The sequence below is a fragment of the Notamacropus eugenii genome, chromosome 1 (genome assembly GCF_028372415.1).
Source record: "Notamacropus eugenii isolate mMacEug1 chromosome 1, mMacEug1.pri_v2, whole genome shotgun sequence".
Classification (NCBI taxonomy): domain Eukaryota; kingdom Metazoa; phylum Chordata; class Mammalia; order Diprotodontia; family Macropodidae; genus Notamacropus; species Notamacropus eugenii.
Genome location: NC_092872.1, coordinates 194,022,358 through 194,039,769, shown reverse-complemented (window position 1 = coordinate 194,039,769; position 17,412 = coordinate 194,022,358). Strand labels below are relative to the sequence as shown.

General features: G+C 35.4%; 1 protein-coding gene across 7 annotated transcripts in view; it reads right to left on the bottom strand.

Annotated features, from left to right (window-relative positions):
* ATRNL1 (attractin like 1) overlaps positions 1–17,412 on the bottom strand; it is a 1,361,117-nt gene that overhangs the window by 1,125,239 nt on the left and 218,466 nt on the right. For 6 of the 7 annotated variants that reach the window (XM_072623397.1, XM_072623377.1, XM_072623406.1 and 3 more), the window contains exons 11-12: positions 14,303–14,387; positions 1,826–2,031 (exon numbers count right to left, since the gene is read on the bottom strand). In XM_072623397.1, coding sequence (XP_072479498.1) covers positions 1,826–2,031; positions 14,303–14,387 — 291 coding nt within the window. Of the gene's footprint in view, positions 1–1,825; positions 2,032–14,302; positions 14,388–17,412 lie in introns of those variants that run through there. The other variant, XM_072623427.1, reaches the window with a different exon arrangement.

Genomic DNA, 17,412 nt, shown 5'->3' with positions numbered 1-17,412 from the left:
TTTAACAGCTGCTTAGGATATCAGGAGGCACTTTTTAAAAAAATCATAAATATGACCTTCAATCTAAAATGCAAGATATGCAGTACAAAGTCAATCATGTAATTTAAGAGTATTTAGACAGTTTGCAACACTTAGTACATGAGAAACACACTTTGAAATTCAGGAATTGTCTACTCTATCTAAAGGAAAATATCTTGATTCCTAACATAATTTCATAGCCCTCAAACATGTCCTATTTTACTACTTATTCATGAATTTCAAAATAAGAATCAATAATTTTCTGAGATCTATGCTTTAAAATGCAAAGAAGATCACTATACAAAAATTTTTTTAAATATAAACAAAAAATTTAATAATAACCTTTTAAAATAAGCAACCATTTGAACTTTAAATTTCATACACTGAAGCTTATTAAACTGCCTCATCTGTTCTACTTAATTCCTTCATCAAGGACTAAAGATTAATTAAAATCCATTCCTGGCCTACTTTTTTGGTAATAAAGATAGTTCTTACAACGTTTTATTTGATGGTATATTTAACAAGATAATGATGTAAAAAAAAAAACTTTTGGTTTTCAAAAGAAAACAACCTCAAACATACAGATGTTTTAAAAACAAATTCATGTTATCTTACCAATGAGACTTCACCTCTTCTATTCATCTCTGATTTACTCTCTATCCCATACCGTGCTCCCCACCACATTCTCCACAATGGCTGTCTAAAACGTCTTCTTCTTTGCTCAGGACTCCAGGGTCTCCCTAATCTCCTTTTCCATCATAGCAAACCTCACCTACAACTTTACTGTGAAAGTTATAGCTATTGATGAGAAGTTTCCTCGTCTCCCCTTCTCTGTATCTCAAAACCATTTTTATCTTTGTCCATTCTTGGATTTAGTTTAAAAGGATAAGCTAATCTTTCTCCCATCACTTTCAAGAAATTTCCACATGAATTGTTTCAGCTTTACCTATCCACCATAGCTTTTCATGCTGACTGCTAATATGGCCATGTATCTCCAACCCTTAAAAAATCGTTCTGTGAACCTGCAACTCCTTCACAGTATCATTCTTCATCCCTTTCCCATTCACTATGGTACTCCTAGAATGAGCAGTCTGCACTCACTCTAATTAGTACTTTTCCTACTACCCATTAGTTTCTCATTCCTTCAAAGGTCACCAGTGACCTTTTATTCTTATATCCAATCATCTTTTTTCAGGTCTCATACTTATTAAGCATTTTGTAGTATTTGACTTTGGTGACTACCTTCTTCTCCCTGGGTGTCAGTGATATTGTTTTCACCCACTTCTCCTACATAACTACCTCCTCTTTTTCAATCTCCTATGCACATAGGCTCTTTTATTAAGCCAAAGCTAAACTAAGAATGTTGTCAATGATCCTATAAGTAAAAGTGTTCTCACTTCCATCAATCTTCAAATCTTACTAACTTTACAAATTAATATCCTTTCTGGGAGACAGTTTAGAAAAAAGTCATTGAAATGCAAACTATGTTACAATAATTCTTAGAGGCACAGAAAGAATGCACATTTTAAAAGCATTTAAAATTATATAGTAAAATACATTTTACATGTAAAATGCAATGGATATCTTAGTAAAAATACATAATTCAGAAAATTACATTGTTTAAAAATTTGCTGTGAATGTCAAGCATTGAAGAACTCTAAATGTACATTTGTAAAAAGTTATTTAAGTAGTTTCTTAAAAGTATATCATATGTTTTCTACGATTCAAAATGAAGATGTATCATTATAAAATTTCACAGTTACTAGTAGGGGAAAGGGAATTGAACTGAGAGAGGCAATTTCCTTACCAGTTTTGGTGGAGCATTTTGCTCTAAGAATATTATTATGTTCACCTTCCCATGATTCACAATGATTCTTGTTCCAAAGGCATTTTATCCCTGGACCAGCATTTTTACAGAGTTCCTCATCTCTGAAAGCTTTGCAGTTTGGAGGCTTATATACTAAGATATCATTAAGGAGGACACTAGAAAATCCCCCAAATATATACATAGACCTATGAGGAAAAAAAAGAAAAATTAATCTTGGGGAAATTGCATTACAGAAAAGCCCATAATTTACCAAATCTATATTGCTTTGCACATATCGCAAACCACTAGCATTTCCTTTTTTTTCCTTTTCTGATTTAAAATGCCATATGGATCCCATAGCTAAATACTTCAATACCTTCTAGGTAAAATGAGATGTACTCCATTCCATAAAGCTTACTGTAGTATAAGAAACCAACAAAACTCTAATATAGTAAAGGTCAGTACTAAGGTATAAAAGAAAAAAAAATAAAGATAATACAAGAAATAACACTTCTTTAGGAAAATTTTAATACAGTATTTTCTTCAGTTATTTGAGAGAATTTTAGGAAATAATTTTGTCAGGTAGATGGTTAGAAAAGTAACTTTACACTTTCTTCTTTAAAAATATGGAGGCAGCATGGCCAATCCTGTGCTTTAGGAAGATCATTTTGATAGCTATATGGAGGATGAACTGGAATGAGGAGAGATTTGAGACAACAACATACACCAGCAGGTCACTGAAATAGTCAAGACATGAGGTGATAAGGTTCTGAACCAGGGTGATAGCATTGTCAAAGAAGAGCTTATACAGAAGAGCTGTTGCAAAGGTAGAACTGACAACACTTGGCAACAGATTGAATATGGGGAAAGGGATAAAAGAAAATCAGAATCTGAAAATGACTTCTAGGTTGTCAGCTTGGGTCAGTGGAAGAATAGTGGTACTTTGGACAGTAATAAAGGAAGTTAGAAAAAGGGGAGTGCTTAGAAAAAGAACAGTGAGTTGTTTTGAAAAAGTTTCAAAAGTCCAATAAGAACCTTGCAATGTAAGACTAGAGATCTGAAAGAGCTTAGGACTAAATAGATTTGATAATCGTTTGCATAGAGATGATAACTGAATCCACGGAAGTTGTTGAGATCATCAATAATAAAAGTATACTGCTTAGCTGATGTCCTTCATTCTCAAAAAGGACCAAAATGACATCACTGTGCTAGAGTCAAGTTTCAGTGTGTCTGGCTATGGCTGATCAGACTAATATGAGCTCAGAATGCTCTAGCACGGGTCAGGCACAAATAGTCCATGTGAATATTTGGGGTGGATACATCTTGCATTTCCTCTGAGAAGTTTCAATTCCACTTTCCTCATAGAGCCAGTACCTTCTTTGAGGTAGGCAAGCCATGGCGGGCAGTCCTGTGCCAGTGTCTCCCATGTCACACAATAAATTCCAAAGTTCTTAAGACAGACCTTGAGAGTGTCCTTGTATAGCTTCTTCTGACCACCATGTGAGTGATTCAGAAGCTGCACTGAGTGCATAAATATCCACAAACAGAAAATTATGCACCAACACACCCTCCAGTATGGTCTTCATTTGGAGCCTTTTCAAGTTTGGTGTGGTAGCTGACCTTGATGCCATGTTCACCCTCATTGAAAGCATTTGACAACATGGCTGAAAACATCATGCTAAAAAGCATGGAAGCAAGCACACAACCTTGTTTCACTCCATTGGTGACTGGGAAGGCACAAGAGCTTTGTCCATTATCTAGAATCCAGGCAAGCATGCTGTCCTGAAATTGACATACAATAACTGATGAACTTCTTTGAGCAGCCAAATTTTGACATAATTTTCCATAAACCCTCATAACTAACACTGTCAAAGACCTTGGTCAGACCTACAAATATTGTGTGTAGACCTCTGTTATGCTCCTGGCATTTCTCCTGGAGGTCAGGCAGCAAACACCACATGGACTATTTCTCAGTCCTTTCTAAAGCTATACTGACTTTTGAGTAAATGGCCATCTTCCAGGTGAAGGATCATTCTATTAAGGAGGACTCTGGCAAGAATCTTGCCAGCAGTGACTAAGAAAGAAGCCCCTGTGATTGTCACAGGACAATCTATTTCCTTTACCCTTATAGAGATGGACAATAGAGGCATACTTGAACTCCTGTGGGATAACCTCCTCTTGTCATATAAACTGGAAAATTTCAGTCAGCTTTTGTATGAACGATGGACCCCCTACCTTGTAAATCTCAGCTGGAAAAGAAGCAACACCAGGTGCTTTGCCACATAAAAGAAGTCTATTGGCATTCAAAATCTCTTCTTCAGTTGGAGCTTCTCATAGTGTTCTCAACAGACCATTATCAGTCAAGGCTGAAGCCATTAACCATTTACCTCAGGTTGAAGTCAATCCCCCCCCAGCTGATAAAAGTATATAAGAAGGGAGAATGTGCAGGACAGAGACTTGGGGAAAACACATAATTAGCAGGTGTAAACTGGAAGACAGTCTAACAAAGATCACTGGGAAGTGGTCATACAGAAAGGAGCAGTGTAACCAGAACCTACACAGAATAGACTATCAAAGAGAAGAGAGTGCTATAAAGTGTCCAAAAGGACAAGAAATATGAGGCATAAGAAGACTGGGAAATTAAGCAATTTCTGCTAGGTTTGGGGGGAAAAGCAGTTTCATTTGAATAATGAAGTCTGAATCCAGAGTGCAGTTAGAAGAATGAGAGGACAAAGGTGGAAGTACCAGTTGTCAATGGATTTCTCAACAAGTTTAGACATAAAAGCAAGAAAGAAATAAAGAATGGTAGCTATCAGGGATGTATGGATCTAGGGAAGGGAAGGATGGGAAGAAATGAGTGTGTTTATATGCATCAAGGAAGCAATCCAAAGAGAGGGAGAGACTGAAGATAAATGAGTGGGTAATGATATTAGTGGGCGTAATCTGCTGGAGAAGACAATCAAATAGGAACGTGGGTGCATGTAGAAGAGGTTTTCTTCAGCAAAGAGAAAGGCCTCTTCTTCATGTGACAATAATAAAAAAGGGAGTGGGAGAAAATATCTGAATAACATGAGAGATGAGATGACAGAAGAAGAAGCTCTTGGTGAATAACCCAATTATTCAGGGAAATATGAGGCACTATTGATTGAGAGAGTGAAAGTACGGAGAGATTTGAGGAGAGATGAAATAGTTTACTGCAGAAGTTTTGGTGAGTGGGATAGTGAATTCATTAGACCAGGGAAAAAAGAATTACCTTGCTATAGTAAGGGCCCCATTGAGACTACGTGACATAAATTCACAGTGAACCTATTCGACACAGTTTTGTGATTTGTTCCAATTTCATTCATAAGCAGGTGAATAGGATCAAAGGTTGCAGATGGAAAGAGAAAGTAAAGGTTGGGGCTTGGCAAGGCACAATCAATGACAGGATAAGGGGCAAGGGACTCAGATATGTTACATTGTAGAGTTGGTTCACTAGGGGATTAAGACAAGGAAGGGGAAAGACCACAGTCAGTGCAAGGTTGATAGTCTAGGGTTTAAGGTCACAGTGAAGATGAAGAACTGGCTTAGGAGAAAAATAAAATAATAAAAGATTATGATCAGATAAAGAAATATCAGAGTTCATTAACATGGAAGTGGAACACTTGTGGGTGATGATAAGATCATATGTATGACCAACTCTGTATGTAGTTGAAGTGAGAAGAAGGAAAAGGTCATGGAAAATGTATAAACTTGGGAAAATAGCAAATCAAGGTGTTTGAAGGTGTATCAGAATGTATGGTGAAATCCAGTAGTATAAGGGCAGGAGTTGGGGAAAAGAAAAAGACTGTGAGCCAGGCATTGAACTCTCTGAGGAAAAAAAATGAGAATGTCCTGGAGATCAATAGATTACATCCACCAGAATCTAGACTGGGTAACAAATATATTTTTGAATGAACTTAAGGAGAAGAGTTTACTGAAGGAGAGGAGTAAGAAGGCAGAACCTCAAAGTGTAAATAGAGAGCAAGAAATATTCAAACTCTCCCATTAAGACCAATAAGCTAGGTGTATAAGTAAAAGTGCAACCAGTATTGGAAAGAGTGGCCAAGGAAGCTATCAGCAGGAGGGAGCCAGATTTCAATGAATGCAACAAGAAGGAAAGTTTGAGAAAGAAAAAAGTTTAAGATGAAGCAAATCTATTACCCATAAAGCAGGTATCCATTCCAGGGAACACATTCTAGAGAGTTAAAGGAATGTCTCTTCATCTTCTAGAATATCAGAATTTTTCTTAAAAATGGAAAAAGTTTTCAAATATAAAAATTAAGAAAAAAGATGTGAAGAAGAAAGGAATCCTGATTTCAGTCAGAAGAATGTGACATGGGCAAGAATAAAGGGACCACTTAATATGTCAGTAAACTAGAGAGAGGTTAAAACCCCTGAAAACAAAAAAATATAGTTATTCCACAAGGAATAATTCTGTAGACACACAAGTGCTATCAGGTGAGTGATAATCTCATAAGGCTTTGAGTATTGGCATTTGGTGACTACTTTCTGAGGGATACTGATGCAGCTGTTCATTGATCTGATAACAAATGTGGAACACCTTTCTTCCTCAAGGATTTACTCAAGATGTGATATAGAACCTGTCAAGACAGAACAAACTAGTTAACTACTCTTAGTAGAAGTTATCACTCCTGAGGATTCATGAGGCCACAAATCATACTTAAGAAATTGTACTTTATAAGGAATCCAGAAAGCATTACTAAGTAATATAGAGTCTTAGAAAAGAAAATTAAGACTTTGGAGTTTAGAGGACCTAGCTTCAAATCATTTCTCAGCTTCCTATATAACCCCTGACAAGTCACTAGTATTTCAGGAGTCATATCTTCATCTGTAAAACTAGGGGCTTACACTAACTTATTCTAGTTCCCTTTTAAACTATGGTTATATGATCTTAGGAGCACTGGTCATATTTACATACTGCTAAAAACAAAACTAAGTATATCAGGAGAGAAAAGTTGAATCAGAAAGTGAATATCTAGCTACGCAGCCAGTATCTAAGAATAAATTTCAATTTCTGGACCAATATTTAAAATACAAAGCAGGGAAAAGGGCTTTGATGAGAGAATTATTTCATCTTTTTGATGAGTTTATTATGAGGTAAACCTCTGTGTAAAACCTTTATTGGGTAAAACCACACCTTGCCCTCTGCTAGAGTGTGAAAAATGCCCATAGGACAAAAGAAAACTGATTATATCTAATTGAGTAGGATTGTCCTAGTATGAATTAATTACATCCAGAACTCAATGGCATTCTTAATCTGAGGTATGTAAACTCATTTTTCTTTTAATACCAGTATTTCAATATACTTGGTTTCCTTTGTAATCATATACTTTTGATTTTATGCATTTAAAAACATTACTCTGAGAAGGGGTCTATAGGCTTCAGCAGACTGTCAAAGGGATCCATAACACACAAAAAGTTTAAGAATGCCCTCCTAAAGGGATGGACTCTATTGGCCTATAGAGATTAATCTTTTGGGGAGTGCGAGTGGGGAAGAGGTTCATTTTTATTCCGGATGCCTTTCAGAGTAGAATTTCTCCCTCCCCTATCTCCAAATCCAGCAACTGTTAATGGTTTCCTTAGGGTAAAATCAATAGGGAGTTATATATCCTGACCCATGTGGCCACGGGTCTTCATAGACATATTCATGAACTCTGTTTCCCAGGTTTAAGAGGAAAGATTTTCTAGACAGTATAATATCTTCTAATTAGAGAAAGGATATTTATTGTACAGTGCTAGCCTTGGGAATTACCTCATGAGTGACCCCTAAAATCAAGACTTTATCTACTTGAAAAAGGAGAGTTTCTGAGCACCAAGTGTCCTGGGAAGAGAAGATGATTGTTCACATGGGCCCTTGCAGTTGGAGTATAATAAATGACTAAAGGCATTCCATAGGGGAGTAAATGACATAGACTATTTCCCATTATTACTGTGAGTCAGTGTAGATCCAATGAGAAGGGAATTGCCTATCTAGCAGCCTCAGAATATGTTTGTTTTCCAGAAGGAGTCTAAATTCTAGGGCAGGAATATGAATTCGACAGAATTCCAGGAGGCTGCCCTGCTAGTGACCTCAGGTTCAGCTCTTTACCACAGGGTAGGACTGAACAGGAAGAACTCTAGGACTTTGATAGAAAAGTAGGCATCACCAGAAAGGAAGAATTGTATTGATTCCTTAGGAGCTATTTCAAGTGCTTCATATGTCTTCTGTCTATGGGCATCTGTTTTGGGGCTTTATGAATCCTTTGTGGCTTCCTTGGTGAGGAAAAGATAACTGCTGTCTTCAATTTAATACATATTAATTAATTTGAATACTTGCATGGGAGCTGGGAGACCCCCTTAACACATATTTATGAAAAGCTAAACAAAAGGTATGAATAAGCTATATTTAAAGATTTTCCACAGTAAGCTCTTGCTAGGGATGGGAAAAGTTAAAGAGAGAATGCCATGGCAATACAATCTTCAAGATTTCATCCTACCTATATGAACTTAGAATTTAGGAACCTTGGAACCACAGTTAACATTTCAGGGACTCTTTTGGGATCATCTGACATTTTTTAGTGAATGAAGGTTTGACTGAATAATAAACCCTGACTAGGAATAAAGTACTATAACAAGGACTTGTATGAAGGTGTTTGCATTTTACCTTGAATTCTAACTGGGAAGGAAGAGGGAAGGAGAAAACTGCCTTTGTAGGTACACAATTCTAGATATCAGAGGGTTAACTCCTCTTCGACCACATTGGATTCACCTACTGCTGGTCTCCCACTGGCTATATCTTCTCTAACCATCACCACCACTCCTCATGCTGACCCTGCAGGGACAGTCAAAATATACCTTGTTCTCTATCACTTCCAGATACTCCCGTTTCTTCATTCGCTCAATAACTTTCTTTTGAAGTTTACTCAATTAAAATTTTGTAACCAATCAAAATTATGGCAGCTGTAATATGCCAACCCTAGCTTATTTTTATTCCTTTCTCAGGGAGTTCAGAACCTAGCTCACCATCTTCCTCTTCTCCCCAACTCTTGCCCTTATACTAGGGAACTTTAATATCTTTGTAGGTATTCTCTGAAACTTTCTAACCTCTCATTTCCTCAATCTCAAGTCCCATGACATACTTCTTAACTCCACCTCAGTCACACAAAGATATGGTTAAACATTAGATCTTATTATTATATTATATTCACGTGTCACACATCCCTAATTAGAAATTCTGACATTTTCCTATCTGACCATAACTTCTCACTACCCCTCTCCTTATGTTTCATTGCTCTTATATATGTTCTTCACCACCATCAAGATCTCCATTCCCTTCACCCCACACAACCATTGCCCCAGGCCACTACCTTTTCTCTGACTTCATTTTCCTTCCTAAACCCAGCTCTTAGTCATTTCAACTCTACTCTCTCCTCTGTAATTGAATCTCTTGCTCTTTACTCTTTGTCAAACCTCAGGCCAAGATTATACCTTAAATCTACAACCTCTGATTCCTCCTGCGAATTCCTGAATGAATCTCAACCATGCTGACTGGGTACACTATGAATTCATGTTATCAATTCAATTGAGTCCCCACTAAAGCAACAGTGAAGGACATTGGATAGAGAGTCAGAGTCAAATATAGAAATAATATTGTCATTAGTGTTTACTATAGTCCTAATTTAAAAAGAGAAATCGATGAAGATTTTAGGGAGAAGATCACAAGCCAGACACATAGCCTTAATTTAAAATAAAGGTCTTCAATTCTGCAAACATCTGGAACTTTCTGCCAAAAGCATAGAAGCTAAGAATGTTTTGAGTTGCTTTAGAAATTTAATACTTAAAAATGTGAATGGGAGCTGCTATTTGAGATGTGATTCTGTTCAATGTCCTTTATTCTTCCCTAATTATTACCTATAGTACTATTCCAAAATTTCTCTTCCCTTCTCAAGTCTTAAGAATCCCCCTCTCTCCCTTTACTTTCAACTGAGGACTTTGCTTCTTACTTCACCAAAAAACTGAAGCAATTAAACCTCAGCTCCCAGTTCTCTCATTTTCTTAATCTCAAAAATCTTTAATATTATTTCCCACAATCTCTTCCTTTTCCCTAGACTCTGACAAAGAGGTGGTCTTTCTCTTTGTCAAGACCAATCCTTCTACATGAGCACTTGATCCCATTCTCTCCCATCTCCTCTAACAGACAACATCCTCATTTACTCTCCCTTCACTAATCATCCATCTCTCCCTGTGTGGTTTCTTCCTTAATGCTAAAGTCTTATATCTCTGTTCAAACTTCCCATGGCTCCCCCACCTCTTACCCTCTTAACTGAGAATATTGCTTCATATTTTACATAATTATAACTTCTAATAATATGAACTCTAATAATATGAACTCTAATAAGTGCAGCCACCTCAGGGGGTTTATTATTTGTACTAATTGGAACCTAAATCTCTTTACCTTTACCATAAGGGCTTACTTCAAGCCCTTATCACCCTTTGACTAGATTACTATACTGTCTTCTTAACTGCTCTCTCTCAAGTCTCTTGCAACTCCATTCCATCCTACATCCAGCTGCCAAATAATTTTCCTTAAGTACAGATCTGTCCATATGACTTCCCCCACACCAAACAATCAACTGATAGCTTCTTATTGCCTCTCAGATAAGTCATGAACTCCTGTTTAGCTTTCAAAGTACTACACCACCTGTCTCTCCAGCCTCATTGGCCGTTAATTTCCCTCCTGCATACTTCAACCCAGTCAAACTGATCTTCCCTCTGCTTCTCATTTCATTGCCTTTATACTGCTCATCCCATCCATCCCTCCCCCCTACTTCACAGAGTCCTTCTCTTCCATTAAAAGGCAGCTCAGGCACCATCTTCCTTATGAAGCCTTTCCTAATCCCTTCAAGTGCTAATGTGTTCTCTCTTATATTACTTCATATTTAAATACTTTTTACATAAGTGTATTAATTCATTCTTATTTATGCTATATTTTTATATGTATTTGCTCTCTCATTAATAGAAGTTCACAGAATATGGGATTGTTTTATTCTTTGTACTTGCATACTAAACACTAGCCAATAAGTGCTTAATACATGTAAATTGATTCCTGTCTTAGAATCTCTTCTGTTCTCTCTCTACACTCTCTTAATGATCGATTCATTAATGACTTTTTCAAATGTGGTGGACAGGCTATATTACTGAATGTCAACAAGTTATAGTATATGTAAAATCCCACACCTGGGTAGTGCAGATATTCAAAAGCATTTGGATATAGAGTCAGAGTCAAATGTAGAAATAATATTGTCATTAGTGTTTACTATAGTCCTAATTTAAAAAGAGAAATTGATGAAGATTTTAGGGAAAAGATCACAAGCCAGGCACATAGTCATAATTTAAAATAAAGGTCTTCAATTTTGCAAGCATCTGGAACTTTTTGCCAAAAGCATACAAACTAAAAATGTTTTGAGTTGCTTTAGAAATTTAATACTTAAAAATGTAAATGGGAGCTGCCATTTGAGATTTGATTCTGTTCAACAAAGAGAACTGGAGTGAAAATGATGTGGAACTTGAGTACATTTTATCTGGGAATTTTTGACTAAAGAGAAGAAAGTCATTCTGACATAAACCCTAGATTTTAGGAGAGTTGATTTCATAAGGTTGAAATAAAGGATAGATTTTATTTCATGACATACAATCCTACAGAAGTCAAAACAGGAAAAATTGGAAGCCCTCACTAATGAAATTCAAAAGACACAAAGAAAAATAATCACAATGTAGAGTGAAAATAATAATTATCATATAGACTGATGTTCAGAATGAACTGAAGTTGGCCAAAAAAAATCTAAAGTATTTTTAAAGGATTTGTTTCACTTTATGTTTATGGATGTTTTTGTTTTTAGTTATATTGGGGACAAAAGAAGAGAGAGGACTGATGCTCAGGTAGATGAGATAACCAACAATAGAGAGAAATAAGAATTGCTAAATTGTTATATTGCTTATTTTCTGTGCCAAAAGCATATATAGGAGTGATGAAATTCAAAATGAAATCTGAATTGGAATGGAAAGAACAAAAATGATTAATAGAAGGTTCATACTCAAGAGAAGTAAAGAGATATTAAGAGATCTGAAGCTACCCCTGATAAATTCAAATTGCTAGCCAATATGAAAGAATTGGAAGATATGATTAGTGAGCCATTAAATAGTACTTGTGGAAAATGGCAGAGGTGCAACAGAATTTATGTAGAAAGCAAGAACAGAGTATGCAAAACATGGCATCTCCAAACCAGTGCATTTGTTTTCAATCCTGGTACAATTTTAAATAATATTAAAGGAAATATTAAAGGAATGGTCATTAAACAACTATAAAATGATGCAATGATCCCAAAGATCCAGCATGACTCCATAGCAGACTAACCCAGTTTTTTGAGTCACTAAAGTGGTGGATCTGAAGAATACTATAAGGTATCTGATTTCTTAGAAAAAAAAATTTACAAAGTATCTCAAGCTACTTTTTTGGAAAAGGTAGAGAGATGTAGCCTAAAAAGTAGTGCAGGGGAATCTGAAACTGATAGAATCAGTAGGAAAAAGGAGGAGACATTAATGATTTGATATCAAAATAGTTGCTGGGCGGGGGCTCCTCAGAAATCTGTGATTAGGAATGTACTACTTAACATTTTTTTCAGTGACTTGGATAAAGTCATAGAAAGCATATACATCAAATTTGCAAATGGCACAAAGGTAAGAGGACAGGGAGGATGTCAAATGGCATAATAAGCATCCTCAGAGATTTCAATAGCCTAGAAAATTGAGCCAAACCTATTAAGTTGGAATTTAATAGGAATAAACATAAAAGATATCTGTCACTTGGGTTCAAAAAATTAAGCCTACAAGTGTAAGATACAGGAGATGTGGCTAATTTATAATTTGTCTGAAAAAAGATGTGGGGGGGTGTGTCTGTGTGTGTTTGTGTCTGTGTGTACATGTGTGTGATGACAGATTGACAACTATACTACCCTTATTTTATGGAAGAAGTGAGGTGCCGAGAGTTAATTGATTGGCCAAGGCCACAGACATAGTGAGATGAGACGCAGGACTAGAACACATTTCCTCTGCCTTCAATGCTGGGACCCTTTCTCAGTGCAATGGGCTCCCAGCTGCTAGTGCTTGGCATGTCGTGATGCACACTGCATACATTTAATACATATTGATAACCATGGATTGAATTATAAGAGAGTAATAAAGTTCTCTTTACTTAGGGACATTTTCTAGCCCCACTCAGAGGCTTTCTCTATAAAGTGTGCCTTGATTTTCTCAGGTGAAACATTCCTAGAATACCTTGTCTTGGCCTTTTTTCTGTCCTTATCACATTTTCCCTTGTGTCACACTTATCTCTGTACATGTCCTATTTCCTCCTATCCACATTAGCCTGTAGGTGCACTGGGTTAATACTATGAATCTTTCATCTTTGTACATGGTAGGCAATTATATATTTGTTGAATTGAATTTCCAAAAAGCAATATGATTTTTAAATACAATTTTATACACCTAAACAAGTAAACAAATTGCTGACTACATTAGATAACAAATATGCTCAATTCAAAGTAATCAGAATTTTAAAGAGAGAACAATAGAATGTCAGGCCATGAAGGCTCGTTGTTATTGCTGTTTTAGTTGTGTTTGATCCTTCATGATTCCATTTAAGATTTTCTTGACAAAGATACTGGAGTGGTTGGCCACTTCCTCCTCAGGCTCATTTTATAGATGAGGAAACTGAAGCAAACAAGGTTAAGTGACCTGCCAAGGTTCCTACACTTACTAAGTCAGGCCAATTTGAACTCAGGTTTTCCTGACTCCAGGCCCAGTGCTCTAGACGCTGCACCACCCACCTGCCCCTAGGGGCTCTTACAGGGTATCTAGTTTATTTTAGAAATGAAGAAACTCAATAACAACTACAACATGGCCCATGGAATTAAGTGAGCTGCCCAGGATGACCAAACTAGGCGGCAACAGGGCTAAGACTAGAACCCAAGTCTTATGATGTCATATACTCTACACATCAGGGTGTGAAGATTGTGTTTCTTAACATCCATCTTCGAGAGAAGTCACTCCAGATCTCTTTCCTGGAAAGCGAATATTCATCAAGATTGACATGAAGGAGGTAAAATCCACATAGAGCATCTTCCACTTATCTCCTTTTAAATTCCTACTTCTTAATGCCTTTGTCCAACTCTCCCTAACACACTTAACCCAAAAGAATTAAGAATGAGAGTAAAATTTTATGTAGATTTACATACATAGACTGAAATGAAAATGTTCCATTATGCACTACACTTCAGAATGTCTATGTTTGCATTGATGGTTAGATGAATAAAAGTCACTGATATAAATTTTGAAAGGCATCACACAACATGCAGATAATCATCTATCCTTCAAAAAGTTACAAATATACTCATTTACCCATTAACCACGACTGCTGAGTGCCCGAATCGGTTGACATCTCTATGAAGATTGGGTTTAGGTAAAATTTTCCATTCATCACAAGCTAAAATAAAAAAAAACACATTTTCCTGAATACATAATAAAATTATACAACAAAGTAGTTAATGAAGAAATTAAATCAAATTTAATGTTCTACTAATTTTAAAAGATGAAACAATGAGGTACAAAGTGATTAACTTATCTGAAGTACCTAATATCAAAATTACTTTTTCCTATGAAATAATTTTCTACAATGAAAATACTAAAAGGGAATAAAACAATAGCAATAGGATAAAAGTAAATCTACTTCGCCAATGACAAATTTACATAGGAATTCAATTTTATAAAATTTTATATGTACAAACATATCAGGAAAACTAATAAAAATGAAAAGTTAGGAAATTTTTAACCAAAAACATAAAAATTCAAATTATCTGTGTCATGTTTACAAACAATTTGTTTTGGAAAAACTGTACCAGGATGAAAGTAGGAAATCCTCTTCATAACACACACAAACACAAACACATACACACACAACAAAAAAATTTTTTCAGAGATTGTAGCTCTTCACATCTGGGAGGGGGAAAATGCTGATTTTGGTTCCAGAGAATTTAGGGAAAAAAGCAATTAATAAATTATTTGTTAAGGATGTATATCATATGAGAAATCAAATGGATTATAAAAATGTCTGCTATCTACTATATGCTCAAAATAAAATTGCAATAAACACTTGGGGTTTACTTAGTTTTAGTGATTTGAAAAAAATCAGCAATTATTTGTGATATTCTCAATAGAGTGTCATGTTTCATTCACTTATTTAGAAATGTCTATGGGCAGACCCTAACATTTAATGAAAGTAAAGTAGGCTACATTTCAGAGCAGATATCACTTTCAAAGAGTGTATTATCATTTAACTACCACAGGGAACAATTAACCCAAAATGTGCTCAGGAAACTGAGATTTTATTGAATTACCTATTTCCTTACTTAAATAACTGCCACAAAGATTAAGAATTTCACCAAAATTCTAAGTTAGACAATTAGAATGCTAGACCAAGAGATACATAAAGACAGAGTTATCCATTAGAAAGAGTCTCAGGAGTTCATGAGTGTACTGGAAGTGTTTAAGCCAAGACTGGATGTATGACAAATTGTATGGCTTACTGAAGAAGGGATTCCTGTTTAGACAGGACTTGGACTAGATCACCTCAGAAGTCCCATGCAAATTTGGAATTCTATTATTCTAGGATTATAACTGTTATATTATGGGAAAATAAAAAAAATAAATCTCATCTCATTTGCATGCATATTCAGTTATAACAATCTCCTCATTGCTATAATAATGCTAAATAACAATAACTCAGATTTACATAGTGCTTTTCAATTTCTCACAAAAGGCCTATGAGTTAGGTGATACCCACATTATTGTCCATTTACAACTGACAAAACAGGACCAGAGAAGTTGAGACTTATGCTACTATCACATATTTGGTAAGAGTCAAAGCTGGAGGTGGTAAGTGTTCTGTGACTGGACTATTGGAGACTCCATTCTACACCACTGACAGTACATTTCACCATAACTTTAGAACACAATTTTCTCATAATATCTATTAAGTTTTGAAAAAACTTTATGGAAAACACACGTGGTATAGAGTGATTTTTCCTAGAGGTGAGAAGGTTAAAAGGTTACTTGCATTTAATCTTTAATATGAAAGGATTGATTATTCACATTAATAAGAAATAAAAGGAAATGAGCATAAACAGGAGCATAAGGACCTTAGATGAGAAGTAGAAAAGAATCAGTTCTTTTTAACACCTTTAATGGTTATGAGAAAATAGGGGAATAAAGTACAAAACGATGGTAAGACACAGGAACTTTCTATAATAGCCCACATTAGGCAAGAAAGTTCTAAAATACTGTACAGAGATTTTTTTTTAAATGAGTGAACTTGACTTATCCTAAAAACTTAGTGATCTAGCCTGATATTATTAATGCCTTTTCAGTTTTGTGACTGAGTGATCCAAACTATCACAAGCAACACATTCCTTTTGATAACTGAGAGAAAAGTAACACTAATATTAACAAAAGAATTAACATCCCCAATGCAGTAGAAAAATTATAATACCATTATGAAATTTAAATCCATATGAGCTTATTTAGAAAAACAACAGGTATATAACACAATTTAAATAATATAAAAAAATTCAACTTAACCTGTGAGAAAAACTTATCACTATCCCTATCTCTCAAAAATCTCCTTCAAGAATACTGAAAGATTTTTTTAAAAAGGAGTCCAATCATCCTTGAGAACAGTTTGGAACTAGGCCCAAAAGGTTTTATAAAACTGGTCATACTTTTTGATCCAGCAATACTGCTACTAGGTCTTTTCTACAAAGAAATCAAAGAAAAAGGGAAAAACAAAAAATATTTATTGTAGCTCTTTTTGAGGCAGCAAAGAATTAGGAATTGAGAAGATGCTCATCAGCTAAATAAATCATATGGTTTATAATGAAATACCACTGTTCTGTACAAATGATGAAGGGGGTGGTTTTAGAAAAATCTGGGGAGATTTAAATTAATTAATGCAAAGCAAAGAGAGCAAAACTAGAACACTGTACACATTAACAGCAATATTTTAGTAATAAACAGTGAAAGACCTAACTACTCTGATTAATACAATGATTCATGATAATTCCAGGGGATTCACAATGAAAAATGAAACCACATCTGGAGAGAGAAATAATGGCCTATGAGTGCATATTGACAATTTTTCTTTACACATTTTTGTTATTTTTTTTAACACCATGGCTAATTTGGAAATATGTTTGCATGACATCATGTGTATAATGGATATTGTATTTCTTGCCTTCCCATTGGGGGGGAGGGGGATGGGGAGGAAGAGAATTTGAAGATGAAAATAAATTTATAAAAAAAAATTTGAAGAAAGATTATAAAGAATTTTATAAAGATTTAAATATTGTACATTTTCTCTGACAATTATTGCCCAAAGGACAATAAAACTATGCATAACCTTTGATCCAGCAATACCACTACTAGGTCTATGTCCCAATAAAAGCCAAAAAAAGAAA